Source organism: Scleropages formosus, chromosome 24 (assembly GCF_900964775.1).
Source record: "Scleropages formosus chromosome 24, fSclFor1.1, whole genome shotgun sequence".
Taxonomy (NCBI): Eukaryota; Metazoa; Chordata; class Actinopteri; order Osteoglossiformes; family Osteoglossidae; genus Scleropages; species Scleropages formosus.
Genome location: NC_041829.1, coordinates 14212110 through 14239924, shown reverse-complemented (window position 1 = coordinate 14239924; position 27815 = coordinate 14212110). Strand labels below are relative to the sequence as shown.

Below are 27815 nucleotides of genomic sequence, written 5' to 3'. Positions count from 1 at the left end.
AACTGGGTCATATTAATCTAGGTGTGATGCTACAGTACTTTTTTGGAATTGTTACAAAATGTCATGTACAATATATAACATTTAAGTCCTGGCTTTTGATCTATGATACAATATAAAAGCTAATCTTTAAACAGACTTTAATACCAGTTTGCAGAATACAGCTAAATGACTAAAACAACAAAATAGTCAAAAAGGTGAGGGGGTCACAATAATTTTTTTTTTTTATTTTGGTAAAAAAATGTTGTGCTTTTTACACTGTTGATCATATGTCAGGAGAAATGATTGGCAATTGTGGTGAATGGTTGTCATGGAAACAGCAGAAAAGTTACTCTCAAAAATTCCACTGTTAAGGCATTATTCCACTTGTTTCTGTTTTGTTTTGTTTGTTTTGCCTTGTTATTGGACAAATTTTGATTAACAGTGGTTAGTCCTTTCCCAGATTTGGATTATCTCATATTTTTTCCTGTCTGTTCTCTGTAAACATGGTTTGAATAATGAGAAATTCACAGGTGGAAGATATACAGGATGATGTATGATGTTTTACGCTGTACTAAAACAAAAAGAGAAAGAAAACAAAAAAAAAAAAAATGAAAAACAAAAAGAAATTACAACCACAAATTGTATCATCCGTTGGGGGCTGTCCAACATGCATATTTTTTACGAGTATTTTTACAGCCATGTGTCACAAACAATTAATTTGACTATACAACAAACAGTTTTTATTTCAAAAAAGTATTTGTTTACATAACTTAGAAATTAATATAAAAATAAACAATGAATTTGACATTTCCTCAAAATAAAAAAAAATGGACAGAAAGTCTCGACACAGTAACAAAATTTCTGAAGTACACAAAATGTATAGGCATTGCAATCTATTAATACAAAAAAGCAAATGTAGGCAATGGTTCTTGGCATAACTCTCTGTGTTGCATCACAATATCAGGCAAGGACAAACAATACATACAAGATCAAATAAAATGATGGAAAGCAATATACAAAATTTCAAAGATAAATACAATATTTATAATTGATATGTTACAAAAAAAATTCCCTAAGTGACTGCAAGTGTTATGTGACAGTGTTGCAATGTATAAGATTATTTTACTCCTTACCATTTTTTAGAAGGAATAAAACTCTGTTACTAAATATTTAAGTGGATCTGGGAAAATTCAAGACAAGTGTATAAATATTTAGCTACAACTTTGGCAAAATCACAAAAGTCTACAATTGTATAACCACATACAAAACACATTAGGGAATAAGGAACTAGAAGTAAAAGGACAACGTTCTGGTACAAGAAACATAGACTTCACAGTAGCCTAAGAATGCAATAGTATACAGTGCTAGCAAAAAGTTGAAAAACATTGCAGATCACACTTGCTTAATAGGAAGCTTTAGCAATGGAAGTATATTTTTTAACCAACAGACAGTAGCATTTTATCTCTGTCAGTGTGCTTGTTGAAGGCAAGAGAAAAAAATTGCAATATCAAAGATACAATTTCTAACTACAATAAGTTACAAAGTTCTTTTTTAAGTTGAAGTAAGCATGATTAATTCTCCCCTACTTCTGCCACCCCATCCCCCTTACCGTATTTGCTCTTTATTTACTTCATGTTCACGTTTGTTTTCTAAAATCATACATTTTATAGTATTTCCAGTTCAATGGCTCGCACTTTCTTGGCCCCTTAATTTCTTACCACATATTAAAAAAAAGAAATAAAAAGAAGGAAATTCACATTATAGAGACACACGGCCATCGTGTGTCGACTTAAGAGAAACATATTGTGAGGCTTTAGTCATCAGTGTCTTCATAAGGTATATCCACAGAGTTCCTTCCAATACATATCAAGAGCTAGACATTGCCAAGATGTCATCAGAAGCGTTTATACAAAATAGGCATTTTTCTCTTCCTTTTTCTTCAAGACTGAGAAATGTTGAAAATATGACAAGAAATTCAGTCAGTAAAATGGAATTGTCCATGAAGAAGTCGCTTAAGCAATTTATATTCACTTGAATAAAATCTTTGAAACAAAGTCCATTTTGCTGAGAACTGAAGTAATCGTTGATTTTATCCACTGATGGATGATGCTGTTTCTGTTGGAGTCTTCATTTTGCACTAATGTTCCATGGAGCCCATTTCGTGATGAATGAAGAGAAGATACTCAAGTGCAATTTACATGGGAGGGACGACCAGGCCGGACATAGCTGAAAAAAAGACACAAATATTTTAGCACAGTTAGCCCTTGTGCAAACCAAAAAAAAAAAAAAAAAAAAACAAAAGGAACACTTATTTAAACACTTTTATTGTTATTATTTGCAGCACAGTAATATTCCCTGACTTTGAGGACCAGTTTGTGATACCCTTCCTCCTCGAGTAGAACGCAAAAAGTGTGTATAAGATGGCAGATGAGTAAAGAGGATTTATGGGGGATGGGGGGGGAGTGTGGAGGGGGAGGGGTAAATGAAATGTGCTTTTCCAACAAGACGCAGTCAAAAGGTTTCACTTCTAGAAGAGGAGTACCCTGACATTTTCCTGAAGAAAGCATCCAGGGCCCCCGAACGCGTGCGATATTTCTCTTAGCGTTTTGTTAATGGCAAACATCGGCCCAGGGTCCCAGTGGGCCCTCTCTGCTGACAACTGAGGAACAACATGGCCACTTCTGGTAACGTCAGATACGGGTTGCTCCCCCGCCAGCCCGGCGCCCGACCCTTCCTCGGTCCCCAAAATTGAAATCCTCTTGCCTTTCCCAACCAACCTCGTCGAGACTTCTCACATGCACCTAATTGTACTTCAGTTTGCCATCTAAGCATGCGTCTTAGGGTCACCACCGAGTTAAAAAATTTTCTTAAGATGTGTGCTTGCAAAAGATGGGGTAAAATGATTCCACCACCCAAAGACTTAAGATTGATTTACTTCATTATTTCAGTCATTTTAACAATTAGGTATCTAGTGAGCTGCTGGAATAAAAATGATTTCCCGCTTTTGGTTTATTTGTGGTGTCATGGTTCGAGTGCTTTTAAGTTTGCAGGAAGCACTTGACGGCGGAAGCATTCCTCATTAATTTCTGCAAACCACATATTAATAAGTGTGCGCATGTAACAGCATGAACTTTAATTTCCCAGTTCATTAATTCTAACGTTATTAATTTTGGATGGACACACTATGGGTAAAACATGTTTTCAAAGCAAACAAGTCAGCCTTCATGCTGAGAGAGGGGGGAAAAAATAAACAGCCAGCGTTCAAAATAATTGCTTACAATAATCTGATGACTACTGCTGTACTGCACTCATACTTCATAATTAACCTATTATTCCAACATGTTTGTTACAAACACTAAGCAAGTTTAAGGTATGTCTTCCAAGTATTAAAAACTGTACTGATAACTCATTACACTCAGATTTAGCAACACTAATACTGTTGCTATGACACAATTAAGAAACTGTACGTCGTTCATAAACAAGGGGTTACAACAAAGTAATCTTCAATCCTTCATTTCATCCTGCAGAATGTTACACATTCCAAGTTCATCTAGTTCACTGTGTTAAAATGAGTTGTACCACTTTAGTACGATGTAGTATATAAACCTATAGCAGTTTTACAGAAGGACAGAGAAGAGCGAGTGCATTCATGAACGTGATGAAACATGCTGAATAAGCAAAACTGGTGAAATTTGAATTTGTTCTTATGATGTTATTTCTTTGAAAGCCTTTCTTGAAGCACTCTTGTGCCTTTCCACTGGTTAAAGACGCAAGCCAATACTAACGCATCTTCAACAAATGACAACTAATTTTAAGGGATGACGTATGTCTTAATGTGTATCAGATGTAAGAGTATGAAATACTGTTGCGGCAGGATTTCATGTTTGTAATTTTTCTGGACAAGTGACAATTTACAGGCTTGCCAGTCTATAGCGGAACTTGCACTGAGCTGGTGCGACAGACAGCTGAAGTTATAGCCTGAGAACCATAGAGTATATATCCATGCATGAGCCTAAGTGAGCTCACTATTCACGGCAATGAATGAAGATCTTGGGATTACTATTCATCCTTACTGAAATCGTATAAGCATGTGATAACAGGATGAACTGATTTAGTCACGATTTACTACTTAGATTGGAGTCACCTTTATGGGTTCACCATCATACTGAGGCGATGGAAACAGTATGATGAAAGTGTTATTTCCCTAGACACTCAAGTTCCCTTCATTGCTAATGGTCAAATAGGTAACCCAATCCATAAGCACATGCACATGCATAAACCCATGCACACATCTGTCCGCCCATCCAGCAATGTGTAATTTTTGTAGCCAGTTAAACCAGAGCTGTGGAGCTTGGTCGCCCCTTTTTTAGGGGGTTTTCAAGCAGTCGGACAGGATGAGGTATCTTGCGACGCAACTGGGAAAGACAAGAGGGGGCTTGGGGGGAGCGTCGCTGCTCACCTTGAAGTCCGTTGCTGTTTGCACTGGTGCAAGAGGGCGGAGGAGAGGCCTGGGGCCTGACGACGGGAGCAAAGGCGCTCTTTTGTTTCACTGCGGAGATGACATTGGCAGGTGAGAATGAGAAAATGCCGTGTGCACTGCTACAGTTTGACGAAAGGGTGACCGAGGAGGCAGCCATGGTAGGGCTTGACGGCACTACTGCAATAAAGCAAAAAATAAACCACCACTCAGAGAGGAGTTCACGTCACACAGGAGGTTCCAAAAGAATTTGTTTTCTTCAATTAGGTTTTTTATTTCTTAATAACGTAAATGGAACAGAAAAGTCACAGAGGGGATCAAATTTTGACGGGGGGAAGGAGGGAAATCATAACGCAATTTCAAAATTTTTCAGTAAGCAAGCGATGATCAGGGGTTGGGTTGGAGTTGGGCCCAATTTCCTGTTTTAGCCATTCTCTGGATAATAGGTCTTAAGTTGGACTCTGACTGTGAAATGTTTCTGCTGCAGGGCTAGTGGAAAAATTATTTCTCCATAATTTTCTTAAGATTTTTAAAGAAGCCAGTTTTTTTAACTTTCAAAATTTGAAAAAAATTTTTTGTTCAAATTTTAAAATTTTCCAGCTAAGGTGTTCAGCCTCCAGAGTCACCGCTCCTTTTATCCAGTAGCACAACATTCTCAAACATAAAAACAACATTTCCCAAAAATGGAAAAAAACAATGAAAGTTAAAAAAAAAAAAAAGAAAAAAAAAAGGCCAAGAAAAAAGGAGACGAAGATGAGGACGGCAATTTTGAGTAAGAGAGAATCAAAGGGGACATTACCTTGATACTTACTGCCGTAGGGAGAGTTGGCGGTAGAGCCGTTGAGGAACCCTGGGGAGCTGGGTACGCCCAGGTTGGGCATTCCCGAGTTTCCATACCCGTTCATGCTGTTGCTTACTGTGTTGTAGTTGGACTGCTGGGGGGTGCTGCTGGGCACGTAGCCACGAGGGGAAACGCTGCTGGTGTTGCGGCTGTAGCCCACTGCAGAAAACACACCAGAAAAAAGAGACTCAGTAAAACTCTTTAAAATCATGTCACTAAATGCTTCCACTTTGGGTCAAATGGGCAGAGAGCTAAGCGTGGGAGCATGTGTCTGCAGTCATTGATCACTGTTTTCCCTTAACATTACATTTTTATTTATCTTGACTCTTCCCTCTTTATATAAAGAAGAAAAAAAGTATGTGTGCCTGTATGTTAATATGACATTATTCATGTGTGTTCATTACCTACGAATGCAATCAGAATGTAGACTTGTATGTGTGCGTGAGCATCGATATACTTCAGAAACAAAACAATCTTCACTCCTTCCTGACTTAAGTAGCAGCAACACAGACCAGATGCAAAACCATTATCAGCTCTGACGCTGGGTGAATACCAGGAACGGTCATTCGTGGCCAAGCGAACAGAGCAGGAGGTGCTGACACGGTCAGGGAGCCTCCTGGGAGATTAATTAGCGACAGCGAGGGAAGATATGGCCGTGGCGGCCCCGCAAGGCGGGAGTTGGCCAGGTACCACTGAAGGGCAAGGCAGATTAGCCGTCACACGCAGCTTATCTCCCCCACGCTTACATACCCTGGTCATTACCCTGAGATGTCTCTGATACGTTGACGGCAAGCTGGCCACTGAAGGAGTTCACTCCCATCATTCCCCCATGGGACGCGGTGTTGGCCAGGGATGGGATCTGGTTGTGGTTGCGAGGTACGCTATACAGAGCCTCTGCGATGTCAGCCGCTCTCTTCAGAATGATCTCCTGAAGGAGAAACCATAGTGTGTTCAGCAAGATCAACACGTCTTCTCACCTGTACTCTCCTAGCCCAGCATGAATGCATCTCAGTTAACTCTGCTGAATGCATTTCAATCCATGGGCCCACTGTTTTCTTCCAGCTTGGCACTCAACAGAATAATTCAATCAAGTAGCTAATAGCCCATTCAGATTTTTTTGCACAATAACTACTGTATTATTGGGGTAAAAGTCAACCTACTGAAAATTTACAAGATGAAAAACACAATGTCTCACGTTAGAGAAAAATTTTTACTTTCTAGTGCTGTCTAAATTACGTGAATGTAAAAGTCAGCCCCCTTAACGAAACGGTCATTGCATTTGCATGTATCAAAGTCCCTTATTTGACTTGCACCGCTTGGTGGGTTTATCTGGGAATTTGCATTTAGTTACAGACTCTTTTGGATCCTGTTCAAGGTCATTCTCTCATTTCAATGGGTATATATGCCTGTATGTGTGCGTGCGAACAGGCACACGTGTGTGTGTATGTGTGTGTGTGTGTGTGTGTGTGTGTTTTGAGTGATTAACTCTTCTCTCAGATGTGCATGAGCCAGGAATGAATCAAGGAAAGAATTTTTAAAAAATAACGCTTTCGGAAAGCAATGACACCCTTGCCATACACACCACAATGGCCTTGAGGTAGCTTTGAAATATAAAAAGTGAGGACAGAGCAAAAAAAAAGTGCTGATTTAATTACTGTGCATGTACACAAAGGGAAGGCTGGTCTGCACACCCGAGCAGAGAGGGGGCTGGCGTTTACCTGGTTGTTATGGGGCATGCCGTACAACGCTTCCACAAGGTCAGCAGCCCTCTTCAGCAGAACCTCCTGCAAGGAAAACAGCCAAAGCACAAGTTAATCATCTACCAAAAGGAGCTGTGTTAAATAGGACTGTGGGGGAAAAAATTATCTAATATAATCACATTTGCTGATGGTCTGTATGATTTTAATAATCGATACTAATGATGATAACAAAAATTAGTAAAAATAACAAGCATCAAATTATTCTCACTTACACTGTGCAACACTTACAGGCTAAAGTGCTTTAGTAGTCTCTGGTTTTAGTGCTAAAAGGAAAAATAAGTGTTTCAGTTTAAATGATGTAGCCTAGCGGGTATTAAACAAACAAACACTCAGCAGAGATACGGAACGGCAAAGGCTGTGTTTGGCTGCTAATTCCTAGCACTTTAGTGCCGAAGAACAATGAGTAATTTTCCATATCTTAATTAAACTGGCAGAGTCCTTAAAGACAACATCTCACCCCTAATTCATGCCCCAAATTTGCAAGAGAGTTCAATGCTTATTCCTCTTTCTTCCAAACAATAAAGTGAATTAGCTTGCGTTAATCTAGTTCTTTCATAATGACATTAAGGAATTTTTCAATTAACCTCTTTCACTGCCTGTTGTAAAGGACTTCATAAATGACTTCCCATCCAGCAAGTGCTGAGTGCTTGTGCCAGGGGACGGGGATGCACTGAATTTAGTCTTATCCGTGCATGCACGCTTTCCTCCTACTTTTGCACAACACGGATTAACTTCCCACTTGGATCACTTCAAAAACGAGAACCAGCTTGGCCGGAGCACCACTTCTGCGCTGCTTGAAGTGACTCTAGTCAGTTTGGGAAAGTCTATATCCATGCCTCTCACACCTCATGATCCAAACTGAAAACGGGAAATCCTGCCTTTTTGGCATACAACACTGGATTTCAGTTGTCTTTCTGGTCTTCTTTTTTGTGTGAAGGTTGAGTAGCCAAACGTAAGCAAAGAATTCTTCCCTTCCCACATTTCATGCCTCTCTTTTGGGCTTTCCAGATACATATGCCAACCATTTGGCTTGAATGCTGCACCGGCTCCCCTGAACAATAAAACTTGCTGTCCATACATACGCCGCATTTCGTAAATTCATGCTGTATTTCAGCAGAATAATAAGCACTGCTTGTAGAATACCCCCCCACCAACACCCCACACCCACAACCATGGCTCAACGGGTCTTTCATTCCATAGAGCATCCTAGCCTGGATCCTTTATTTATCAAGATTAATCACTGTGGGCACTGGTTCTTGTGCGTGCCATACATTTATAAAAACAGCATTTAATCCTGAAAGTTACCGGATGGATGGCTCTTAAAATGGGCATTTACCTCAGAAATTGGTGTCTATGCTTGATGTTGCATGCATCTAGTTTGCATACAAATAAAGAATTATACTTGTCATGAAGCAGGTACAATCAATGAAAAGCCCAGCTGTCTTAATCCCGTCTCATCAGTGGAGAGTACCTCTCCCTGAGTAAGATAAAGTGCTTTTTCTGAGGTGTTAATAATTACTCATAATCTCCTCTATCATATCGCAAGACTTTTTACATGCCTTTCAATTTTAAACAACGATTAAAGCAATTAAGACTGTCACATTTACAAGCCATTTTTCATTTCCAGGAAATGTCCTCGCACTCCTTGTCCATATGGTACACCACAGAAGGCGGCATAAGTATAGTTTAAGAAAATTATGCCGCCTCTCATCTTTAATCTGTCATTTGCTGCACAGTGTCTTAACTAATGAACCCGACTTACGGAGCCGCACTTAAGTGGGGGCCTTGTCGCGTCGCGAGACGAGACGGAGTGTGACCCAATCAGTCAAGGATGCGCTGAACAAGTTTGTTTTCGTTCTGGCGCGGCCCTGCTCACGTACAGAGACTCACGCTGTGAATACGATTAGCACGGGGATGGTGTTCGAGGACCGTTTCCATGTAAATTCCTAAGTCGCGACAATAAATGTAATTGACTCTTTTCACGGGGACTTAGCGGGCTTCAGGTTAAACGGAAACTATTAAAGCTCAAAATTAGTTCTGTGCTTGTTTCGTGACAAATGTGCAATGTTATTATTACAGGCACTCATTGTTATGCACGTGGATGGCGGAGATTTTAAAATGTGCCTGATTACTCACATGCTCGATCATCTAGAATGGTATATATCATCACAGTTAAAAAAGGTAACCAAGGTGATCTGGCTTCAGGTGCTAATGTCATTATAAAACTGTAAAGCAATTACTCTGTTAGTTCTTGCCTGAGGTTATGAATACATTGAGAAGTGTGGAGCCAATAGATCTAACTACTTCAAAAAAGCAGAGAAAAGAAGATGAATTTTAATGCATGGGTAATTGCTTGACATGAGTGCATTTCTAATAAATTTTCTTGTATATTAGACAGAAAAGGAAGCAAAATAGATTTGTGTTTCCAGGGTGAAACAGGGGGAAAACTGCATGCATTTAATTCTATTTTAAAATGAAACCAGATTTACACTGTTTTATGTGTTTGGTAACATGTGTAAAAGTAGAAGCTTTTGGTGTGCATACATTTATTCCTTTGTTTTTCATTATATAGAGGACAGGGCTTGGTGGTTTAAAGCTAAATCTAAGAGAAAGGAATTTCTGGCACATTACCTTTATGAAGGTTTTTTTTTCAGTACTCGCAGTGGGAGTTTGTATAACATGCTTATATGGCTCCCAGTGGATCCGTTAGTAATTCTTTGACGTTGTCTAAAATTAGGAGGGAAACTTCAGTCCAAGGCTGGCTTCTTGTCTGCATGGCAACGTCATTAGTGTACATCCAAAGCAATATGCTTCCGCCATATTGGCTTTCTGTCATGCCACAATTACCCATCAAACCATGTGCATTACGGATCCTCAAAAAAAGGGATGTGGAAATCGATACCATAGTAATATTATCAACTGGAGGGTGAAGTCAAAGAGATTGGGGAGTGTGCCACAGTTACACTATTTGACTTATTGCTGATGTAAACTTTAAATTCCCCAATACCGCGCTACCTGCAATGCCGAGTGTTGATTTTCTTTTTCCCTCTTCTGTTTCCATTCAAATATATGTAAGGGTCAATTGCTGATTTGCTTTGAACAGCTGTTGACCCCTGCACAGCACACTCAGACGGCTGACTTAACAATGATGAATCACTTGGCACTTTCATTTACATGCTGCTGAACTCTACATTTGGGTCCATTAGAAGCAAAATCAAATATTTATGTTGTTTATTGAAACGGCTAGATTTCACCTCGTGAAAGGAGTGTGCCGTAAGAAGGCAGAACTATACCGTTTTACCTGACTTAAAAATAGAAAGAAAATGAAAAAAAGTGCAGAATAATGTGGGTTGTGCAGTTATAGCTATACCAAAAATAATATGATGCCTTACCAACATGTATCATTCAGTCAGCAGAATAAGTACTTATGAAATACTTTGTGGTCAACGGCTGATTTGGATTTATTTCTTTAACTGATGGCAACATTAAGGCATTTTACATGCCACTCTGCACATACTATATGTTCACATGGCAGGGACGGCAGCAAGGAGAGTCCTGTACACAGAGGCTGCTGGTGCCCTTTTTATTGGTAATACAGATTGTTTAACACATTTATTGGAACAAGATTTTCTTTCCAGATATTTCCCTCCACTGAGACAAAAAGCCAAGTGCAACTGAAACACATTATGTACTGAGCACTAACTGTGTTGGCAGGGATTTTGAGCTTAGTTCCCCTCAACGAGCGACTGAACCACACTGTTACCACTTTTATAAATTATACGGCGACAGTTAATGATATTGCACGCCCACACACTGTGCCTTAATGGATATTTGTAGTGTTTGTATTATTAGACCACCGAGGTGGTCAGCTCTCACTGAGAGGTCCAGAACATTCTACAAAAGAGCCAGTCTTAATGTTGCACTAGCTGTCCTCCACGCGGCATGATTCAAATATGAAATTAGCGGGTTTTCTATTAGCTGGGTACCAATTGATTGCATCAAAGGCTAATAAAAAAAAAAGAATCAAAGAATTTTTAAAAATTAAAAAAAAAAAAAAAAACGGTAAACCAGACTTATCTTTCATGTTAGACATCAAAACGGCATCACTGTGATAGTTGTCACCCATGTGGGAGCTGGAGGCAAACCGCTTCTTTGTGGAATTCAAATGAAAAAGGACCCCGCAGATAGGAATGGGTGGACTTCATTTATTAACCCGCTAAGACAGGGACTTATAACGAAAGCTTTGTAAACAAAAGATTAAACTGGATTGAGCTTTGGAAAATGAAAGGAAAACAAGAATGGAATAATCACAGATCAGAGAGGGTCCGCTTAGATTACAATCACTACAGGCTACTGGAGTGGAAAATGTTTTAATTGAACTATTTCTCCACGCAGAAAGTTTGTGCTTCTTCCCCAGAATCCAAAACAATCCCAGGCCTGGACCATCCGTGTTTGTCTGCATGCACCTGGGCATATGTGTGCCTGTGTGTGTTTGGGCCCCATTATCCCCATCTGCACAATGTTCTCGGAATGATTGAATCGCGGAGATTCGACAGAGGAGACTACATGCGGCTGGCTCGTCGTGAATTGCATTTGCATGTTACATTTCTGCAAACACCAGGAGCCGCCTTACAAACTTCCTCCAAATACTGACCTTAGGTAACCTTTCAGGATCCCCTGGATGTCTCGGGATGACCTTCTGCAACCTCTGGAATCCGTAATCGATAGTTGGTTCATTCAAAGCTAAACCAAAGAGAGAGAACAAACCAGTCAAACACAAACATCTGAAATGATAATGCTTTTCCTCACAGGGCGTACCTTGGATTTTAAGCATGAACATCCTTAGTTACATGGAACGAAATAAGAAATATTTGACCAAATGGTTTCGGAGAGAGAGTCAATACATTATGAATGAAGTAGCTATGAAAGCCGGCACAGCCTGCACCACACACTGCAGCCCCTGCTGTCACCTGGATGATGTCTGTATCATGAACCACTTTTGTGTACAATGCTAAGGATTTATGGGAAACCCTCTATAATGACATATGTCTGGCTTTTGCTAGACTCAGATTTATCCCTGAGGTTGTTTTTATTTTTTCTCAGCCCCCCTCCCACCACTACCACCAGCACCGTCCCCCACACACACCTTTCTTCTTCCTCGGCATATTGCTTGAGCACAGACCAGGGTGGGAAAAGCACTTTGTCTTCAAAGCTTTAATAATCTGTGAAAGGCTGACTACAAACTGGTGCGCGGCACTATCATTCTACCGCCAGCGCCACGCTAGCCTCGTGAAATTGCAGGCCACAAACAGTAATTAATCTCCCCCCGCCCCAACCCCGCCTCCTTGGACTTCAAATTGTAATTTTGAGTATGAACCACACCGGGCCATAAATCAGATGGACGCTACGCTGTGCACAGTGTATGAATCACAAGGCCGATGCAGTGGAGACTCGACACAATGTGTTTAACAAGCTTTGTAAGAAGTCGTCCAGGCTTTATGATGGCTCGGGCCGATGCGGGAGCGAAACGCAGCCTCCGGGCCGGGGAAAAGAAAGTACTTATTAGAGAGCACTACTTCTCAATGTAGATATCATTTTCAGCAGAGTGACTCCGCGCTGCACAGCGCTACATAAATCAATGGCTTTTTTCTTGAGACTAATAAGGGCTGCCTCCATCTATTCATTACTCAGCCTGCAATTTAGGCCATCGGTCATTACTCAGCATGTAATTTCACGATTAACACCACGCAGCTCACCGCCTCCCACTGAACGCCAGTGAACACAGGGGACGAGGGCAGACATGCAAGTCCCTGACACCAAAGTGTGAGAGGAAAGAAAGAAAGAAAGAAGGACTGGACCAGAAGACAGAGACACCCTAAATAATTGGCTGGCTTCATGTTCAAGCAGCACAATTATGTGTGCAAACACGGACGCTTCGCATGTGCCGAGATCAATACGCGCTTAGGTGCACTCGTGGACAAGCTCGACGCGACAGGAACTTGAAGGCTGCGATATGATTTGACATCCCATCATGCATCATGGAAGACAAAGGTCTGCGCAGGAATGTGAAGCAAGACATTTCCTTGTTAATAAAGCATTGATCCGACATATTGATTTTACACAACACGGCTTTTTGCCGGGATTCTTCAACGTCCCCCCCAACCCCCCCCACACCAATCCGTCTCCCTTGTCCTGCCCCAAGCTCACCCCGGCCAGCAGTAAAACCCAGCAGGCAACAGCCTAGTTGTGTGACACAGCCAAATTTCAAACTCCACGTGATGTAAATTCTATATGTGTAAAATCACTTCATAATCAGTCCATTCATCATCAGAGGTTGTCAGCACTGTCTTTCGGGACAATTCGTCATCGCTCTGGTCCTGGCCTACACCGATGTGTCCGGCTGTGAAGGCCACATGCGGGGGACATGGGAGGAATGGACAGCTACAGCAGGGGACAGAGCCAACTCAGAGAGGACCTCACTTGGAGGGAGATTAGGGCAGAGAATTACACTCCATGATTAGAGAGCACCTCCTCGTCGCGCACCAAGCACGGCAATGCGATGCCCGTCTCATCTATTTGCAGGGAGCGGATCATTAAAACCATCGGGCTTTTAATGAATTTCGCCTGATGAGACCCGGACCGAGGGAGACACTGGCTCATCGGCTATTGATTTCATGCAAATGCTTCAGCGAGGTGATAGAACCGTTCATTAGCACCAAACGTGCTCCTGACTTTTGATAGGAGACCTTTCATTTCACAACAAAGACAACATAATTGTATAGTTTATTGGAAAGTGTAAGACCACAATCATAACAATGATTCCTACATCGAGAATATGAACGTTTGCGCGTGTCCAGCAGTGACGGTATTTCTTCATTTTTTTTTTCCTTCTGGTTTGAACACACTTTATGACAGTGAGGTCCTCTGTGCTGAATTTTTCAAGCGAGCGGTATTCCAACTTTCGCAGGCTGTTTTGGCTGTGTGGAAACACACTGTTTTAACTGTTGTGTCACATGTAACACACACCCCTATGTTTAGAAATTACAATACTACCATCCTTCTCTTTGTGCTTGTGGGCAAAGTGACAGGTGTTTAAAAAAATGGTGAGAGCAGGAGATGGGGGAGGGCTCGCGTGTATCATTGAGGTGGAGGGGCAGGTGGGGTTTGGGGGACGATGTAACTCCACTTGCCTTGCCGTCACCCTGTCCCTTTCAAGCAGCAGCTGGTCTATATGCATAACAGATTGACTAATAACAGACTAAATCCACCTTGAGTCCTCTACCCCTCCCCCTCGAACTTTGAGCTGCTGTGGTCCTGGGATCACAGAGCGACACAAGATCCATCACCCCCGACTCCCACCATCCTGCCTGAAACCCCCCCCAACCCCCCCCCCAGAATGCCTGACACAAGCTACCCTGGCTAGGCTCCCTTCTGCGGAGTGGATCCCACTTCTGTCGGAAGAACCGTAAAACCCCGCCGCGCACATCCCATAAATCCGCAGCTGGTCCCAGCAGGGCAAGACGTGGGCCCATGCCGTCCTGCCGCTCCCCAGCTTCGCCAATCAATACCACTTTCCTGTTTTAGAACTGGGTAATTATGAGGTGGAGAGATTGTCCGACCTTTGACCTGCACTGCATTACTTTGCTGATATTAAGATAAATTGCCTGATTTTGGGTAAACATATGCTGCAATTCAAACTGTCAGCACCGGTTTGCTCAGGGATAATTTGTATTGATCTTCCAGCTTCTTCCCAATTTTGCTTACTGACCTCACGGATAATTAGAGAGGGAAACATGGTGGGCAGTCAAAGCTACGGTGAATAGTGCTCTTGGAGGTGAAGAAAGAGTTAGAACAATGGGAAGGTATAGACATCACTTTTATCGCCTGTTTGTACCCACTGAATCTGCTGGGGGCCAATAGTTGCGCTTCAAATGCATCATATTTTTTTCCCTTTCTAACTGAATAAACTGAAAATGAAGCTGCAGCTTCAAGCATAATTCAGTGCGCATGAATCAAATTAATCTCTTTGCAAGCTTTGCTATGTATCATTCATGTGCAGGCACAACTGCGGTTGTTAATTGGCTAACATGTTTTGTTTTGTTTGAAATGGTTTGCAAAACGAACCACTACCGGAAATGTCTCGGAGACACATTTAGAAAAAGGGTTCGCTTTGCGCTCCTTTCACAGACAAAAAAGACTGATTATGTTCGGTTACTTTTTAGCATGCCTCATTTGTAAACAGGATTTGGCTTAATCAAAATAATTTCTTAGAACGGGCTTTGCTTTTGTAATACGGATTTAAATAAGGTGGAATAGCTACATAATCCATTGCGTGCTAAATGAGGCAAACAATCAGAAAATCTCTGGATCTGGATCTGTAATTATAAAAATAAATTACCTGTTTACAAGTTATACCCCTATAAATGCTCCAAAATGTCAAAAAAGAGTGGTTTGTATTCAAGTAACCTATATAAATCCCCATACCAGTTGATGTTCATTTGCAGTCTAGCATCAGATTTGTTTGTCCCCAACACACCACTTCCCAAAGGGATGCCTTGAAGGTAGGACTCGGGTTCCTTTCAATCCTCTTCCAAGCTGGCTGCTTTCTGTACACCTTACAGGTCATGATGAAGTGTGAAGAAAAGCTGATGATGACCACATATTCCATCCCAGCACTCAGCAACCTTGACGTTACAACAGTGTGCCCCCACTTAGACCACTGGCCCCTTTAAATTAGCAAAAAATACTGCTGAGAATATAACTGAGGAATCAGTCTTCATAATTCTTCCAGAGGGCATAATCTATCCCAAATTTGAAGAGACACCAGCTTTCTCGGCCCCCATTACTGGTCATTATGATAACTTTATATCTTTCTCAGAGATAATAACTAGCAGCATCGTTGGAACTCACTATTACTTTGTCTAATTACATTTGACTACTTGAAGCTTATCTGCCAACATGAAGCAGCCACCCCAAACACAAAATTAGGAGAGGCTGAAGTGGGAGGGAGGTGAGGTTGAGCGGGACGAGACAGCCATTGGGGAAACCCGACTGGCCGAGCAACAAAGGCAAGTTGCGCGTGTGAATTTGCGAGTCCGATGGCCGATAGCAAAGCCGAGGGGGCGTGCTTGTAGGAAAGGCCAAACGCCGTCTGTTTCAGATTTGTCTTCATTCTCCTGCTCAACGCACTCGTCTAGAAACAAAAACATTGGCAGGAAGCGTCTCTTAACACTGGCGCTCCATTGTTTTGCAAGGGTTTGGGTTATGGGCAGGGGGGTGCAACAAGGACTGGTTGAATTTTTCTTCTTTCCTTTTGACAGGAAAAAAAATCTGACTGCCATAATAAAAACAGGAAACGATTCATTTACTCCTTAGCAGCTGCTGGATTTAGCCATAAATGAGTTCTATTTCCATTTAAATAATGATCATCTTCCTGCAACTTCCCAAGCATGCGTTTGTAATAATTTAGTTAGTTTTCCCTGCCGAAAACAGACCACCATTATAATTGCAATTTCTTTTAGGCAGTGCAGAAATTTAATCCACGCCAGCCAGTGAAGCATTTGTTATTGTCAGAGCAGTCTGTGATGTGATCTGCTCCGCTCCGATGCTAAGAAAACAGGACTGTTTTGACAGAAAACAAACGCGCGGAACAGCCGTGTCCCCCGGAACAGAAAGCCAAGGATGTGCTTTGCGGAGGGGACGGGGAGGGGGGCAACTTGTAATGTGTAGAAATTAAATAAAGTCAAATTAAATTGCTCAATACTGCAACATTCCTCTAGAGGGTGTTGGTGATTCCAGTGACAAAGAGCCATTTGCTGACAAGTAGTTTACACATTAACCAGCAGAATCCAACCTGGGTGGGGGGATGCCAATAGCAATTATATCACCTTGAAGTTATTAAATGTCCTGCTGATAAGTAACTAGGTGAACCTGACCAGGTGATAAAGACCGCTGGGGGAAAATGATTGCAAGTTGCACAGCGAGAAGTACCTGCTGCTTCACTGGCAAGCATGCCTTCGGAGACGAAATTGCACATCGAGGCACTTAGTCAGCACTCTAGCTGTAATACACAACCAAAAAATGTTTCAATCCTTCGCTCAATAATTGCATGTTTTTCCTTAACATTATATTTTGCAGCCAAAACTCTGCAAAGGTTGAATTAATTTATTTTATTCCCAGAATATGGAGCTGCTTGATGTTGGAGTCAGAGGTAACTTCTTCAATGTGTGACGAGCCATTTCCAAGAAAGCTGTTTCGTTTCTGAGCAATTCAGATACTCCGGAAATTAAAATTTCAAAGATCCACAGCACACACGCCAAAAAAAAAAAAAAAAAAAAATCAATTGGTCAAGATCAATGCTCATAGAAATTTCATGAACTTTGAACCGATACAGGCTTGAGAACAGGAGGTAGCTGGAAATCCAGCCAGTGATTGTTCCTGCTACCAGGAAGATGTTGCCAGCCGCCATGGAAAGGGGTGGATATCTCCTCAGTTTAGCTTCATTTCATATTTCTTCGTGTCTCAGTAAAATGGGACCTCAACCTCTCTCCAGCGACATGCACCCTTCACACCCCACTAAGCCACTGTGACTTCTGATACTTGTGTGCCAGTTCACCACGCTGGTACACTTTACACATTAATGGGCGACAGGAATCAAATCAAACCAGTTCCCTTTGCAGCCGATAGCAGGTGCAAATTAATATTGTAAAATGAAGATCAATACAGGGACAGGGTCGAAATCGATGGGAGCTAAATTATTGCTGCGTTTTCCTCCTCATTCGAGATGAGTTGTGTTTTCCTCTCAAAGTCAATACTTTGCAGCTTTTCTCATTAATTTCTCAATAAATTTGGCAATGAATTTCAATCACGGGCACCGACGGGGCACGTAGAGGCCCACGAGGTGCATGGGAAACACAAAAGCACTGGGCCGCACGAGCGTCTCATCTATCAAGAACCGGTCCTGCTTGCTGAAGCAAGACTAATGTCCCTGACTTAGTAAGGACAACCTATTTAGAGGACTGTTAAAAAAGAGATCCAAAATAAGAACGAAACGGAGCCAATTATACCCAAATCAGTCCACGGTGCCCTCTTAGAGAGACAAGTTTCTCTCTCTTTTTTTTTTTGTGCCTTTGCAGTAAGAACTATAAATAGCCAATGAGGGCAACAAGAAAGGAGGCGCATGCTCAATTGCAGCCACTTGTTTCAATTACAGGCTCAGATTTCACAGGTCACTTAATAATTACATGTCATGAAAAAGGAAAGAAAGAAAAAAGGCATTAGATTTTTCTCAAAGCACCCCTTCCTGACAGGGGAGAGGGTGTTGCGTCGGGTGGCTAATTGGGAGACAGGAGCAGCTCTTTCCGCGCCTTGCGACACTGTCCCTGGGCATTTGTGCGAGGACTTCTAACCAAGAGGCCTCCACAGCAGGCCTCCCTCAGGAGAGGGAGCTGACAGCGGGCACCGCTGCTGTGATGTGACGACAGATGCAGGAACAAGAAGCAGATCTTTGTCTCCCCCTATTAAAAACAAGACTATCCTCATTGACAACTGCTGGACAACATTCAAACAACTCTGTTTACATGCCTCCCAGAATGCCTTTGATTAGGGGTTCCTGCTGTGCCACTGGAAGTACGGCCATCGGACTCAGCCCTGAGGTAGGACTGGGTGATGGGGGTTGGGGGTGGCATAAGGAAACAGGGTTATCAGATATTCGGAGATCAGAGACTACAAATGTGCCTGTGGATGGGCGGGGAATCAAGATTGGTGCCTACGTGGGGGATTTCCTGATGGCGAGATTGCGCAATTCTAAGAACTAACATCCTTCGATTCGTGTTTTGATATGGGAATCAATGGGCTCCCACTTTTCATATTTCTGAAATCGTGAGGAGCCCTACCAGCTATAGGCATGTACAGTTTGTCTTTTGCCAACATTATTAAAACAGGTTAATTAATTAAAAACTGCTCGAAAATAAAATATTTGATTCCACTACCATATGTGATTAAAAAAAAAATAAATAAAAGCATAGTCATTTACACTCCTTGCAAAACTACCATCAAACACATATTTAAGCACGCGTATTCATTGTATTTTACTGCATCACTGTGACAATTAAAACTTCTCTGAATATAATTTTTAGTTTTCATATGTTCACGTCTTTTGACATTGTAACACCAATCGTGTCAAGACATGCAGGGATGACCCTTTCGTCCTTTTGCCAATGACAAATAAGCTGTCTCCACTGCTCCTCATTTCGTCAGCTTTGGCATGGCTAAAGTCGATACCCTCACCTTGACAAAGAAAGAAAGTTTGTGATTTATCGGGCCCTCCGGCTACAGAGCTTTGGCTATGTCCCACCTGGGCACTGAGAGAGAAGCCAGCATTAGCCAAAGTTCTTCAGAGGGAGTACTCGAGGTGCAGGATGATGACAGACAAATTGGTCTTGTTAGAGCAGCCAAAAAAATGCTTGACTCATACTAATAACAAAAAGGCCATGGCGGTCACCATGGGTCCAAAGACGGAGTACCCTGTCACTGCACAGGTTGGGAAATTAGCAAATAACGTTCCTCTTTCCTGATAGATGTGTGAAAGTTCCCTCTCAACGATCATTTTTTAACACTTTGATGCATGTCTGCGGTCCCACCGGAGGCAACGAAAAGTTTACCAGCCCTCAATTTTCCTTTGATAAATGGAGGGGCTGCTAAATGTACGATTTCTGTATGAAGTATAGTTCATTTTAAGCAATTCCAGTAAATGTGTGTCACTGATTAGGACAAATAGTCCTACCAGTGTGATAGCGCCTATGGTGTGTCTTATTTTTTCCTGGCCTCCAGTGAGGCGTAGAAGGCTAGTCCGTCAATGACCGCGTCTAAATAGAAGGCAATGGCTTTGATACAATTAGATTTGAGCCCTGAACTTTATTTATGACACCTGTCATTGTTTGAAATCGCTGTGGGGATGCTCAATAGGCAGCAGTGTTTAATGTCCCATTTGTATAGATCCGGTCATGTGACATCACCCGCTTCACATATAGATCTTTTCCTTTGTACACATATTTTTGAAAATTTGTTTATTTCTTGAAAATTCAAGTTATGAAGACCAAAAATTCCTGTGGCCTTAGATTCAGAAAAATATTTATTTTTATTTATTTATTTTTTTTTTTTTAAATTTAAATAAAACAGGGAAATCATTTCTGTGGCAACTCATACATACTGGTGCGTTAGAAACAAGACTACAGGCTTTATAAAACTGCTTGATCAGCTACCGATCACTCGTTTGAGCAAGCTGTATTGATAAGAGGACAAACATGTCTGCCCCATTTGACTGGCTTACGATGTTGCTGACAGCATGCTGATCAATGGATTACCAATACCAGTATCCGACAGCACACAAACTGTGACAAAAAAAGTAGTAGAACAACCCAAGTTAAAGAGAAAACGGCACTCTTTGGGACTTCAGACGAGACAAAGCCACATGTTCTTTGACAAAAGTTAAAATGGCTGGGAAATGCGCTATTATAGCTTAGGGTCTTCCTACCGTTGCTGCCGACATTTCAAGAGTTACCTCGACATAAAAGGCTCTCCTGGACGGTTCACATCGTAACATAAAATATGAAAATTAGCAGGACATTAGCTAAGCATCCAGCAAATGTGTCCATCTGCAGAGCTATGTTTGGGTAACCTTTCACGAAGTTAGCTTTCTTTCTTTCAACCCTTTGTTTTCCCTTACACTAATTTAAGGCTGAACTCCCAAATACAGCTCGTGACCCAGTAAAAACAGAGCACGCTACTAAAATACGTGGGAGCCAATTAGCCGCCCGTTTTCAGCTCGAGCACGAGTAATTTGTTTAAAGAGCGCTGACCTCTAAGACAGCCAGTTTGTGTTGGCCGTGACAGGAGGGAGCTATCGACTCTGGCCTGTGCGGCGATGCCATCGACGGAATCACATCTAAATGAACACAAAAGACTTTTAAAGTAGTTCTGTGCCATGACACCTTCACTCAAATGGAGGAGTGTGTTCTTTTTTTCCTCTGCTTCTTTGTAAGTGGAAGCTTGCCAGCAAGGGCATATGAAAGCCAGGCAAGCTGGTTAGCGGCAGGCTAGCAGACCAAAGTGAGTGGCTCAGTCCATATTTTCTAACTACATTTAAAATGTATTTGTATTTAATCAATTCACCTTTTCAAATTTCATGGCAATATCCATAACGGTTTCTACATTTCCCTCCAAAAACGCACATGCGTGCCACCTTGCAGGAAGCAATTATTGCAGGTCACATCTTTGAGACATGCTGCAAGTGTAGGAAACATTCCACATGTTGCACATTCAGTCGAACCTCATGCCTGTGAGGGAGGCATTTGATGCTGGCGGCAAACTGCTGTTTTGCTTGTACCGCTTCGTCTGCTGCAAACAACACATTGGCTCCCGGTAATTAGTGGTAATTTCTTTAATTGAGCAAAAGACGTTTTTCCGAAATGAGGGAGGGGTCCACGAAACGTTCTGGGTAGCTGGGGTCAACATGAAAAGTTCTAAATGAGCTCTGCACAAGGAATGCTGGAAACAGCAGTTTAAATCAATTTAGTCAAATTCCTTTTGTTAAAATTGGCACCCATTAAAATGCATTCACTTCATAAAAATTATTTGCTATTCCAAAACTACAGAGACCTTTTTACATTTCAAGTTCAAAGAGGCTGTTTATGAACTAATTACAAGTGTAAAATCTGCAATTTGTTTCAATCAATGGAACTTATAGGGATTTAGACCTCATTACAATATTTATTCTGTATTGCTGTTTAGACTTATTGAAATATTTCAAAGCCTTTTCTTTTAAAAGCTGAAGGATAAAGAAAAAATATAATAAAATATGCACCTCTGAGCATTGGTCAAAGAAACAATAACAATTAGAATAAATTTAACTGCAATAATTGCATAATTAATATGGTGCTACTTATCATTTATAGATGCATTAATATACACAGAAAAATGAGCTGTTAATTCAGTTCTAAAGTTTCATCCAGTTTGCTCTGTATTTTATTGTCCAGGAGGCAAAATACTATTAGCAGCAATTATATACTGAGTGATAGTTAATTCTGATGGAAAGTTCTGGCTGCTTTAAAACTGCATCACATTCACTAATGTGACCTTACAACTGGCGTGAGGTGGGCCTGGGGAGGGGGATGGGGCACTCTGGGAATACGCTGGATCACAAGAGAGGTGCTGAGCAGGTCGTTTGTGATTCATTCTTTTAATTTGGCATGTTAATCACCTATTCAGCCTAAGATCTCCCAAGGAACATCACATACACATTGGCTGGAGAGTAGCGCTGAGTGACCGAAATGCCTGGAACATCAGAAATGCCGGCGACGGTGACAGCTGCATGGGAACAACTACATGGGCAACGCTTTTCCAATGGCCTTGAGAGAACGAATGATAAAACCCTTTTAAAGTGAAGGTTAGACTCTTGTCCATTTTTTACGAGACTTACAGATGAGGTTATATTTATAGGAGGGTTAATTTCTTAAAGTATATCCCTAGATTTAAGCATATACACTGCTATACTCCTGTTGTACTCTGGTATCCAGGAACTTCACTGCCCTCTTAACTGCTCCTGCTGTGAGGGAGGGGGGCTTAAATGTTAGAGCGCCATGTCGGCCTGCGAGCCTGGCCGGGCTGTGATAGGAAACAGCTGCCCTGCGGGGGGTTTGAGCCCGCCCTACCAGGGGCCCACAAAGTTTTCATGACCAGGGCTAAGAGCCGGGGCTCAGGCTCAGTTTTCAAGGAGCGAAAGTAATTCCCGATTATTATCTCATTGTCCTCGTCAATTTTAGACCAGACAGAAGCTTCCAGGTCAGACAGGCTGTGACCCCCCAGCTCTGTTCTACACCACCCCCAGCCACTGACAACAGATAGGCCTGCATTTTGCTTCTGCTCCACATGAAGTGGTTTGACTAGCAAAAGGTGGCCAGCATACATCACACACACTGATACACTCAAGTGTTGTACGTAAGTCTACAGTACACGTTCCCAATACCCAATGCCATTTTCGCAAAGGCATTCTTGAACTACAACATGTGATATTAGCCTCTAGCTTCAGCACACAGGCCCAGACACACATACACATGTACAGGAGAATAACACAAGTCGCATTTTCTAAACAATAGGGTGGTGTGTCAGACCTTGTGTAACGGCTTGATATTAACAGGATTTGGCAGCCACCATCCCCTAGCCTCAGAAAACGGTGGTCTGAGAACGGATAGAGTTGCAGGGAGTCGGTTGCCTCCATGCCCTCCCCCGCGACCAGCCCCACCTCGCCCTCGGGCTGAGCCACTCTCACACATACTACAGCCTTAGTGAGCAGGGGACCATATTTTTCCAGCCGGGTGGGCTGCTTGCACCAGCGCTAATAGCACTTAGCAGACCATGAAGATAGTAGGAGAGTGAGGGAAGGAAAAGAAGGAATAAAAACAAAAAAACAAAAGTTAGAGTCCTACCGGTGTAAACGAATCGCCCGGGGGCCCCTTTGCAGAACTGCTTGGATTTGTAGGAGAGGGTGACTTCCACCACACCGGGAATGTGTCTGGGTGGGGTCTGCACTCGGATGGCATGGGGAGTTATCAGCTGCAAAAGAAAAATGGGGTCAGATGTCAGGGGACAGGGTCCAACATCAAGGGGTGTGGCCAGGCATTTGTGGGTGGAGCCAGAAGTTGAAGGAGCAGCATGCCAGATCCATCCAACACAATTACACCACTGCATCCAAATCAGGCTGCCGTCTTTATAAGTTCCCGTTGCGTGTGGTCTAGCTCAAGGTCCTTCCTTTTTTTTTTTCTAATGAAAATGTCTGCAATTTATCCGTGGCTTTCAATTTTTTCAGGAAAGGCCAGAGGGCATCGTTCATGCAAAAATTGGCTCCATATGTATCCCTGTGACCATTTTTTAAAACTTGTAATATTTCAGCGCTAATTATTCAATTGTGTTGGGGGCTGCCTGGTTGCAGCTTTCCACCGGAGAGCTTAGGGCTTTCTTTTCAGTAAGCTACCTGTGAATTTTGGTAATCTGCCAATAAAATCTTAGAATCAAGTGTTAAATGGATATCTGCCATTATTCAATTCGTGAAGTTTACAGTGAAAGACTGGATAAAGTTACAATAAAGGACTTCATGTCTCTCAGGACATACCTCGCTCCAGACAAGCATCGTCCCAAACACGACTTGCAAGCCGTCAAAGAAGTTGTCGCCAATAATGATGACGGTGGCCCCACCCGTGGTCCATCCTTCACTGGGGCTGATGGCCTTTATGCACGGGGTAGCTGCTTGTACAAGGCAGAAAAAGAGAGAACTTAGGACCCGGCCTTCAGCACTGTGTACCTTCTCTCCAAGCAGTGAACAATAAAAACATGAATGATCGTTCCACAAGGCATAAAAAGCACAAGCATATATCAGTGTACTCATGTAGTTAAGGCAAACCATTAAATGTTTTACACCACAAAGGCCAGGCCGCCATGTGCTAGCACATAAGAAAAATGACTTGATGTTGCAAATTGCATGTCAGGGCAAATATGGCTATTACAAATGATTAAGCAGTGCACGCATGTGGCACGTCGATTTATCTGCACTGCTTTACTGATCTAAGCAGAATCAGTCGAAAGGTTGGTGACCGAGACAGAGAAGCAAAGGTGTCGCATTTCTTGTTCCTCGCAAAAGAATGCTAATTGGGTCGGTTCCTTTCATCATTAAACTTTATCATCAGCTCAAAATTTTATCATTCATGCTCTGCATCCCCGCTGCCCTGTCATCCATCACTGTACATCGTTTACAGCTTTTCAGTTTTCAGTTAAGCTTAAATAAGAATCAAAAGCGCTGTATTAATATTTTTGTCAAAGGGGGAGGCTTGGACATTGAACGTTGTTTGTAGACACGGACACGAACATCCGCGTGCCTGTTGGCCTAACCCCTCTGGATGACCCTTTAGTCTCCAGGGCCCTTGCATTTGCATAAGTCATTGTGGCATTGGGCGGGCTGCTGAGGCAGGGGCAGAGGGTGGCAAGTGCGGCGCCTGTGGCCAAGGGCGGAAACATGTCCCCGCTCCAATCGCTCCACGCCATGCTTTGATCAGGCCCTCGTTTACATTCTGTCGACAGACCTTTTCCCACCTGGATTTCAAAGGCCTTTTGTGAGCTCACTTGGACATGGTGGGACAGATATCAGGAACGCAGTCGTCCATTTTTGCAGTGACATTCTGTCTCCATGTTGGTAGAAGCCTTCATAGGATAATACATCCTTACTACAAGTGCTCTGGTCCTCTCCCTCCCTTTTGCACAATTTTTCAGCCACTCTTGTTGTCAGTGTTGACCCGGAAAGCGCAGAACAGTAGTGCTGTCCTCCGTAGGGCTGCCCTAAATAATTCAGGGTTGTTCCGCAATCTGTAAAGCCTTTTAGTATAATTGAGATTGTTCCATTTAATGTAGCTGAGATCATTTTGTTCCGACCGAATTTTTCTGACTGCTTTTTAATGTATGAGTTTGCACAAGTTCAAATTCTTGACTGTTCCGTAACTATGCAATGACACATAGAAACAATATAAAACAAAGTGAGCATTACATCTTCAATGTTACCAAACATCAGAAAAGTGTCCTTTTTTGAAGGGGTTTGCCATTTCTTTAAACAGAAAAATAAAAGAAAAAACTAAAGGTTGTATTTTCTGTTAAACTGCCAAGAGACTTCTGGGTAATGGAGAAAACATGAGGTAGATGTCAGATCATGTGACTTGTGAAGGAGGAGCCGCCGTGTGAACCCTGGAAACGGCAATCATTGTTAGCTATTGTTGTGTCAAACACTTCAGACAAGCAGCCCTCTTTGTTTGCTCTAATGTTGGACTAGTTGAGGTTATATTTGCTCAATCCGTTCCTGCCCCCCCACCCACCCACCCACGCTCATAGTTCTTTCACCATCTTCCCCATCCCCACACCTCTGAGAGCCCCCAGCACAAACACCGGGAATCTGGCCTTAACTAGCGCTGTTGACTTCATGCTAATAAGTTCATACAAATTTTCATTTCTGAGGCTTGCGAGTGACATTTGCTTTTCTTAATTGCAGGCAGCGCATTTGAAAAAGGATCAACTCTCTGAAGGCAGCAAGGCCCCCTCAAAGGAAGTGACCTTCATCAGCTCTGCCAATTACAGCAAATAATTCACCAAAAATTACAGTAAACAAATTTACTTTGTGTAGGTCTAGGGGAGGGGGGTGATGGTGGCTGGGGTGTACGTGTGAGGGATGGGGGGGTTTGGCGGTGGTCTGGCAGCTGCGGAGGGACCACCGCGCATTGCCTCGGAATTTGCACTGCCTCTGCCACAGAAACAACACAGAGGGTTCATGGGCTGATGGGGGGTTCCACAAGTCATTTCCCCCTCCCTTCTGCCCTGAAATTTGCATACATCTCAATGCACATATAGAGAAGGAACATGTGTTCAATGGGAACCATGGCAGAGCGAATTACACAGACAGCATTAGCCGTCTAATGATATACGTGCAAAATGTACTCAAGCAGCTGATGGAAATTGGACGGAGCAGATGAAGACGGGAGAGAAGGGCAGAGACAAAAAAAAAAAAAGAAAAAAATCACCACATTTAACCCTTCACTGCGTGACACGGCAACAAAGTTTATCCCGAGACAGCAGTCAAACTAGAACTGCACTTTAAATTTACTGGAGGTACAGGGGTAGTTGGTTTAAGGGTAAGAAACAGAATAAAATGGCCACATGGCCAATGGCCACAAAAATTTGCACATATGATCTTCAGGATAAAAAGTGATTGAAAAAATCAAGCTTGATCATAATTTTTCCTGTACAAAAAAGATAAAAAGCTGGATGCGGATGCTGTGCGCATGAACTGCTGTATTTTTTTAATCTCATTTTCCACATCTTATTACCATGCTGCAGACGCAGTGGGATCCGTCTAGGTATCGTTCCTCGCACCAAGATAAATCCGTGGCTTTTGTTTGACAACCCTTTTGTGCTTCAAGTGGACGGTCAACAAGCAGCCAAGAACGCCGGCAGACTTTTAAGCACCCCCTCGCCTCCTCCCTGACAGCCCCCGCCATGCACCCTTGTGTATTATTTACCAAACATGATCAGCGTACAGCCTGCAGAGGCTGTAATCAGCGCTCTCGTGCGACTCACACGCCGGTCTCGGACGCCTTCCACCCAGACCCTCATGCTGAGCCACTCAAACAGGTCTCATCTTGCCTCGTTGAAGACTCCTTTGTTCTGCCTGCTAAAATGTCTTGTAATTGTGCTGGGGACGGCCAGATGGCTGCCGATTCTGCGGCTGACGGGATTATACCTTCTACCTCTCCTAGGGCCATCTGTTCCTTTTAACTGGCTAAAACCCTGCAGCCTGGATTCAGTTGTCTTTATTGCATGAACCTAACAGCATTACAGACACTTGGCATGCAAATGGCTCCTGTGCTGCAGGCTCGTCTGCGTTGAGGGTTTAAACGCGGGCGATGCTAGAGCAGCTTACGAAACGAGAAACAAGTGTGTGTGTGTATGCGCCTGCATGCGCGGGTCTGTATGAGAGTGTGTTGGTGCAAATGTGCGTGCTTCCTCGAAGTTTTCTGAGCAGATGCGTCAGAAAGTACAAACTGTGACACATTTAGTTTCTCTGGCTTTTCGGTAGCTTCCCATTGGTTGTTCGCATGTTAAAGTAGCGTCAAAATTGCAACCCGAATTTAATGCAGCATTAATGTCATTCTGCAGTATTGTTGCAACC

General features: G+C 42.6%; 1 protein-coding gene across 13 annotated transcripts in view; it reads right to left on the bottom strand.

Moving 5' to 3' along the window:
- Window positions 1–1345: 1345 nt before the first annotated feature.
- Window positions 1346–27815, bottom strand: part of ebf3a (EBF transcription factor 3a) — an 86988-nt gene continuing 60518 nt past the window's right edge. For 2 of the 13 annotated variants that reach the window (XM_018726381.2, XM_018726385.2), the window contains exons 9-16: window positions 24225–24358; window positions 23542–23668; window positions 11712–11800; window positions 7016–7081; window positions 6048–6225; window positions 5268–5456; window positions 4439–4636; window positions 1346–2205 (exon numbers count right to left, since the gene is read on the bottom strand). In XM_018726381.2, coding sequence (XP_018581897.1) covers window positions 2174–2205; window positions 4439–4636; window positions 5268–5456; window positions 6048–6225; window positions 7016–7081; window positions 11712–11800; window positions 23542–23668; window positions 24225–24358 — 1013 coding nt within the window. In that variant the 3' untranslated portion in view covers window positions 1346–2173. Of the gene's footprint in view, window positions 2206–4438; window positions 4637–5255; window positions 5457–6047; window positions 6226–7015; window positions 7082–11711; window positions 11801–23541; window positions 23669–24224; window positions 24359–27815 lie in introns of all 13 variants that reach the window. The other 11 variants (XM_018726391.2, XM_018726392.2, XM_018726383.2 and 8 more) reach the window with 9 other exon arrangements.